The sequence below is a fragment of the Danio rerio genome, chromosome 11 (assembly GCF_049306965.1).
Source record: "Danio rerio strain Tuebingen ecotype United States chromosome 11, GRCz12tu, whole genome shotgun sequence".
Taxonomy (NCBI): domain Eukaryota; kingdom Metazoa; phylum Chordata; class Actinopteri; order Cypriniformes; family Danionidae; genus Danio; species Danio rerio.
Window position 1 is genome coordinate 44,940,001 of NC_133186.1, and position 7,802 is coordinate 44,947,802.

Sequence of the window (7,802 nt, forward strand, 5' to 3'; positions counted from 1 at the left end):
TTTTAAAATAAATGCTATCTTTTGACAATAATATTATAAAAAGTATTAATAATAAATGCAACTTTTGACAATTTGAATAATTCTGAGCGAAGACTCTGTTTACTGAACCAATTCTCTGTAGTGACTCGTTTGAACAAATTGTACTAACATTATTTTTTATTATCTATTAAAAATGTGAAGCTAGCCTTTTAATACATTATTACTAGTAAAAAATTTATTTAGATGTTATTTTTCCTATTTTGACAATTTTTCTGCATTAAAAAAAATCGACCACAATAACACATTATCTATTATTGTAATATTACAAATAATTTAATATTATTTTTTTAACATAAGTCTTATATTTTAACATTGTTAATATTGTGTAAAATATTAAAAAACAATTTTTGACAGTTTGATGTGTCTGAATAATTTTGAGTGATGACTCGGTTTACTGAACTGATTCTCTATAGCGACTTGTTCGAATAAATTGATACGCTACCTCGTACTAATATAATTTTTATTGCTATTTAACCATGAAGCCAGTCTGTTAATATACTGTTAATAGTAAAAAAAGAAGCGTAATTATATGTTATTTAGCCTATTTTGATTATTTTTGTGCATTAAAAAAAAAAAACGACCATAATAATTCCATAGTATCTATCTTTGCAATATTACAAATAATTTAATATTATTATCTTTTAAATAAATCTATTGCTAACATAAATATTGTGTAAAATATTAACAATAAACACAATTTTTAACAGGTTGACGTCTCGGAATAATTTTGATCGATGACTCGGTTTACTGAACCGATTCTCTGGCGCGATTTGTTCAAACAAATTGATCCCTTCCTACTAGCATCAATCAAGTATTCTTTTAATAGTAAAATAGAAACGTAATTATATGTTATTTAGCCTATTTTTAATATTTTTTTGCATTTTAAATAAAAAATCGACAAAATTAATACCATATCATATACTAATATAATTTGTATTGTTAAATACAAATTCAACTTAGATACTTCATGTTATTTTTTAAAATAAATGCTATCTTTTGAGCATAATATTATAAAAAGTATTAATAATAAATGCAACTTTTGACAATTTGAATAATTCTGAGCGAAGACTCTGTTTACTGAACCAATTCTCTGTAGTGACTCGTTTGAACAAATTGTACTAACATTATTTTTATTATCTATTTAAAATGTGAAGCTAGCCTTTTAATACATTATTACTAGTAAAAAATTTATTTAGATGTTATTTTTCCTATTTTGACAATTTTTCTGCATTAAAAAAAATCGACCACAATAACACATTATCTATTATTGTAATATTACAAATAATTTAATATTATTTTTTTAACATAAATCTTGTATTTTAACATTGTTAATATTGTGTAAATATTAATAACAAACAATTTTTGACAGTTTTGATGACTCTGAATAATTTTGAGTGATGACTCGGTTTACTGAACTGATTCTCTATAGCGACTTGTTCGAACAAATTGATACGCTACCTCGTACTAATATAATTTTTATTGCTATTTAACCATGAAGCCAGTCTGTTAATATACTGTTAATAGTAAAAAAAGCAGCGTAATTATATGTTATTTAGCCTATTTTGACTATTTTTGTGCATTAAAAAAAAAACGACCACAATAATTCCATAGTATCTATCTTTGCAATATTACAAATAATTTAATATTATTATCTTTTAAATAAATCTATTTCTAACATAAATATTGTGTAAAATATTAACAATAAACACAATTTTTAACAGGTTGACGTCTCGGAATAATTCTGATTGATGACTCGGTTTACTGAACCGATTCTCTGGAGCGATTTGTTCAAACAAATTGATCCCTTCGTACTAGCATCATTTTTAATAGTTTATTTAAGACTTGATGTCAGCCTGTTAATATACTTAAAGTATTCTTTTAATAGTAAAATAGAAACGTAATTATATGTTATTTAGCCTATTTTGACAATTTTTGTGCATTTTAAATAAAAAATCGACAAAATTAATACCATATCATATACTAATGTAATTTGTATTGTTATTTAAGACGTGAAGCCAGCCTGTTAATATATTGTTAAAAGTAAATGTAATGAACGTAATTATATGTTATTTAGCCTATTTTGACTATTTTTGGTGCATTTTTAATAAAAAATCGACCACAATAACACCATATTATCTATTATTGCAATATTACAAATAATTTAATATTACTAGTAAAGATTATGTTAAGATTTAGTTAAGATTATGTAAAATATTAATAATAAACGCAACTTTTGACAGTTTGACATCCGTAATAATTATGAGCACTGACTGAAACGACTCTGTGAAGCGACTCGTTCAAATAAATCGAGACCCTCGAGATGATTTACCATCATCATAATATCTACCATTGTTTGTTTTGTTTCAGACGTGAAGCCAGCATGTCAGAATCGTCGAGTGGTGACAGAAAATGATGCTCCAGTGGATGTGAGAGGAAATGAAGATGGTAAATCTTTCAGTAAATCACCAACTGACTCGTACAGGAGAACACTAAACTGGTACATTGGGCGCAGGCCGAGAACAGCCTTCTCCAGTGTTCAGGTAAAATACCCAGTCTATGAAAATATCCTGTCAAGGTTTGTCAAGTATGCCAACATTGAAATGGGCTAAAAGCCTATGGATATAACATTAAATCTAAACCCATATGGTATTAAAAAAAAAAAAAATATATATATATATATATATATATATATATATATATATATATATATATATATATATATATATATATGAACAATTTTTGTTTATTTAACTATATTTTGCAACGTATTTAAATGTATATGTGTGTGTGTGTGTGTGTGTGTGTATACACACAAACACATTTAAACACGTTGTAAAATAAACAAAAATTGGCAAAAAAAAAAGTTTTCGGCCATTTTTGAATATTTAGCAATAAACCTGTTAAAAAAAATAAAGGGAACACTTGGAGTTACATTGTGTTGTTTAAGTGTTCCCTTTATTTTTGAGCAGAATATTTTCTGCAAACACATTTTTGGACCGTTTTTGGAAAAAAATTTTTAAAAATATATTTCAAAATCATTTTAAATTTAATTTACCCTCCATATATTGCAATACAAGGAGATAAATGCACATTTTAATACATATATAATACATATTTAATACACAATGCAGATATCACACCAATCAAGCAAGGAATAAACTTAGATAATTTTACAAACTTTATATAATTTATATATACATTACAAAAGAATAAACATGAATTAATTCTTGCTAAACCTTTGGTTCTGTTTTATTCTTTGTATATGTATATTTTTTATATATTGTTTAAATAGTGGATACTTTAATATTTTCTTCACCTTAAAATATATTTTGAAATATGTTTTGGATTAAATGAAATGTATCTTCAATTAAAAAAAAAAATTAAGTTTAAGTAAACATCACAGATACAACATGTATTTAGCATGTATTTCAAATATATTTTGGCCAGGAAAAAAATATATTTTTACCATATGCAAATGCTTAAGAGAAAATGTGTTTTTAAATGTACTTTTACTCATTATTATTTTTTTTGTCATTTACCTCCAGATCAAGATATTAGAGAGTGTTTTCCAAGTGAACTCATACCCAGGTATTGATATACGTGAAGAACTTGCGAAGAAGCTTCATTTAGATGAGGACAGAATCCAGGTGAACACTGATTTATAATCTCAAATATTGCATCATTTACTGTAAACATATCATTTTGTCTGATTTATTATTATTATATATTTTAATCCAATATTAATGTGTAAAAATTCTAAGTAAAATAATGTAAAAAGTCCAATTTTGCACAAAAGTCTTATATTTTAGCAGTACTGTAGCTATAGCCAAAAATAGACAGATTTTTCTTTTATGGCAAAATTATTAGAAATATAAGATAATATGACGTCCCATGAAGATGTTTAGTACATTTTCTACTGTAAATATATCACAACGTAATTTTTCATTAGTAATATTAATTGCTAAGAACTCAATTTGTTCAACTTTAAAGGTGATTTTCTCAATGTTTACATTTTTAGATTCCAGACAAAATATTGATCCAACCAATTTCTGTTTAATGGAGAGCAGATTTTTTTCAACACATTTCTAATCATAACAGTTTTAATAACTCATCTCTAATAACTGATTTATTTTTTCTTTGCCATGATGACAGTAAATGATATTTGACTAGATATTTTTCAAGACACTTCTATACAGCTTAAAGTGACATTTAAAGGGTTAACTAGGTTAATTAGGTTATCTAGGCAGGTTAGGGTAATTAGGCAAGTTATTGTATAATGATGGTTTGTTCTGTAGAGCAGTGGTTCTCAAAGTGGGGGTCGGGACCCCTTGAGGGGTCGCGGAACAATGAAGGGGGGTCGCCTGGTGATTTCCAAAAGTCTACTTATTATTATTAGGCCATAAGAATTACCATATTTTATCCATAACCAACTGATGAGAAAAAAACAGCCGTTTATAGTTACTATAGTAGCTTATTTACTTGTTCTATTGGATTGCGACCCCTGGGGTCAATACATTATATTAAAGACAGCAATAGCGTCAGATGCAGCAGATTGATTTTATAACACCAGGTTAAACTTTCTGGCCCATTTACAGCACTGAAATACATTTAAAAAATTAAACGAATAATAGACTTTGGTCTATTGGTGTGTGTGTGTGCGCCATTGCATGCGAGTTTTCTGTATTTATAACCACCTCAGGGGATATTGGGGGTCGCAAGTCACTGGAATTGTTATTTTAGGGGTCGCGTGCTGAAAAGTTTGGGAACCCCTGATCTAATACACACACACACACACACTAGCCAAAGTGGCTAGTGGAAGAGGCTTTGAGGCTGTCTGACGAGGTCTTGACGAGAGCTTTAGTGTCGCGCGCACCAGATGATTTGATGCGCGTGAATGTTTAAAAGCGCCTGTGCAGTTTTATCGGAAAAAAAAAATAGCTTAAAGGGGCTAATAATATTGACCTTAAAATGGTGTTAAAAAAATTAAAAACTGCTTTTAATCAACAACAAAAAAAGACTTTCTCTAGAAGAAAAAATATTATCAGACATACTGTGAAAATTTCCTTGCTCTGTTAAACATCATTTGGAAAATATTTAGAAAAGAAAAAAAAAATCAAAGGGGGCTAATAATTCTGACTTTAACTGTGTGTTTAATATTTTTTCTTTAGATTTGGTTCCAGAACAGAAGAGCAAAGCTGAAGCGTTCGCACAGAGAGTCCCAGTTCCTCATGGTGAAAAACGTCCTCAGCGATTTACAAACCGGCAGAGAAGAACACTGAGAGTAGAACTACATTTCTTTATTCTTCTTCTTCTTCTTCTTCTTCTTCTTCTTCTTCTTCTTCTTCTTCTTCTTCTTCTTCTTCTTATTATTATTATTATTATTATTATTATTATTATTATTATTATTATTATCATCATCATTATTATTTCTCTGTTACCAAATTGTAATTTATTAAATGTCTTTATTAGTTATGTCTTTTTATGATTTAAATGATAAAAATACTTATTGTTATTTTTTATTGTGTGTGTTTGGTCAAAATATAAATAAATAATTCTAAAACTTATTCTAACGTTTTAAGTGAAATCTTTAAACTTTCCCTGGGTCTGAATGAAGGAAAGTTAACATTATTTTCTGCCAGCTGTTAAGCAAACACATCACCCCCACCTACAAATTAATTAGCGCCTTGTACCGAGTGCTCAGTAAGCCTATTAGGTATTGATTGGGTCACAAAGGGGCTGCACTGAGGGGGGCTTTCATACAGGACAGCATTTGCATTTGAGTCACTTGTTGGATTCCAGCAACATTTGCAGGTTTTTTTTTTACATGTTATTTTTCTGACATACTATAATTGTGCCATATGCATATTCTCATCACTACAATTATATGCATTTACAATTTTGCATAACTGGAAGCATGATTTTATAGCACATTATGTAAAATAAAATGATATAATATTGGCAAATTTGCAAACACTTGATGGCGCTGTTGTTCATTTGTGCTCTGAAATATTTTTTTAAAACAAAGAAATCACAAAATGTAAAAACAAATATTTTTTTGCATATTTTTTGTGGATGTTTTGAGGATATGCACATGTTTTGCATATCTGGAAGAATGTTCTTTTGTATAATATTATATAATATAATATAATATAATATATATATATAAATATGGCCAAATTTGCAAACACTTGGTGGCGCTTTTGAATATGCAAATGCAAACACATGCACAAGTTATGCATATCTGAAAGATTTTTTAATGCATATGTAAAAAATATATAGTATAAAATAAAATTGAAAAATTTGCAAACTCTTAGTGGCGCTTTTATGTTAAAATGTGATCTGAAATAGTTTTTTGTTCTCAAATGAATTTAAAAAGTTCATTTAACAAAAGCAAAAAGACAAAATATATAAACCAAATATTTTAGCATGTTTGTTTTTTATATGTTGTGAACAAATGCCAACACATGCACAAGTTATGCATATCTGGAAGATTTTTTTAATGCATATGAATACAAATATAACATAATGTAATATTGCCAAAATGCGCAAACACTTGGTGGCGCTGTTGTTTTAATTTGTCCTCTGAAATAGTGATTTTTTTCTCCTTAAATGTAGTTAAAGTGTTTTTTTTAAACAAATTAAAGACAAAATATAAAAACAAACATATTTTTCGCATGTTTTTTTCTAATATACTATAACAAAATTATTTAGCCAATTATATTGTTGTGAACATATGCAAACACATGCAAAACGTGCATATCTGGAAGAATTCTTTAATATAATATAATATAATATAATATAATATAATATAATATAATATAATATAATAATATAATATAATATAATATAATATAATATAATAATATAATATAATATAATATAATATAATATAATATAATATAATAATATAATATAATATAATATAATATAATATAATATAATAATATAATATAATATAATATAATATAATATAATATAATATAATATAATATAATATAATAATATAATATAATATAATATAATATAATATAATATAATATAATATAATATAATATAATAATATAATATAATATAATATAATATAATATAATATAATATAATATAATAATATAATATAATATAATATAATATAATATAATATAATATAATATAATATAATATAATATAATATCCAAACACTTGATGTCGCTGTTGAATTCATTTGTGATCTGCAATAGTGATTTTTCTTTTCAAATGTATTTAAATCGATATTTTAATGAATAAATATAAAAACAATCATATATTTTTTTTAAATAAAGCCATTACTTTATTTCTTATACAAAAATAATCTATCACAGCAATCTTTAAAAACTTTACAAATTTCATCCAGAAAGAGAGACAAATATTTATCATTTGTCCAGAATATCAAGACTTAATTTTTCAATGGCATATTACGTTTTAATACTGCAGTGAAGACTTTTAATTTTATCATTTTTATCACAAATAAACACTAAAGTTTTTTTCAGTCCTTCAAAAAAGTATGCATTACTAAGCACTTTAATAATAAGTAAATACTAAAATCTAAAATAATGTAGAGTATTACAGTGATGTGCAAAATGTAATGTTCAGCATTTTTGAAAATTATTTACAAATTTAATATAATTTTTTCATGGAATGAACATATTTAATTGTACATATATATATATATATATATATATATATATATATATATATATATATATATATATAATTTAATTATTAATATTTATATATATTAATTCATT

At 25.6% G+C, this 7,802-nt stretch overlaps 1 protein-coding gene across 2 annotated transcripts in view; it reads left to right on the forward strand.

Moving 5' to 3' along the window:
• hesx1 (HESX homeobox 1) overlaps positions 1 to 5,942 on the forward strand; it is a 7,563-nt gene extending 1,621 nt beyond the window's left edge. The window contains 4 exon segments of one of the 2 annotated variants that reach the window (NM_131349.1): positions 2,407 to 2,579; positions 3,585 to 3,686; positions 5,208 to 5,335; positions 5,427 to 5,602. In NM_131349.1, the coding sequence (NP_571424.1) occupies positions 2,407 to 2,579; positions 3,585 to 3,686; positions 5,208 to 5,318 (386 nt within the window). In that variant the 3' untranslated portion in view covers positions 5,319 to 5,335; positions 5,427 to 5,602. 2 annotated transcript variants of the gene reach the window in all.
• Positions 5,943 to 7,802: the final 1,860 nt, after the last annotated feature.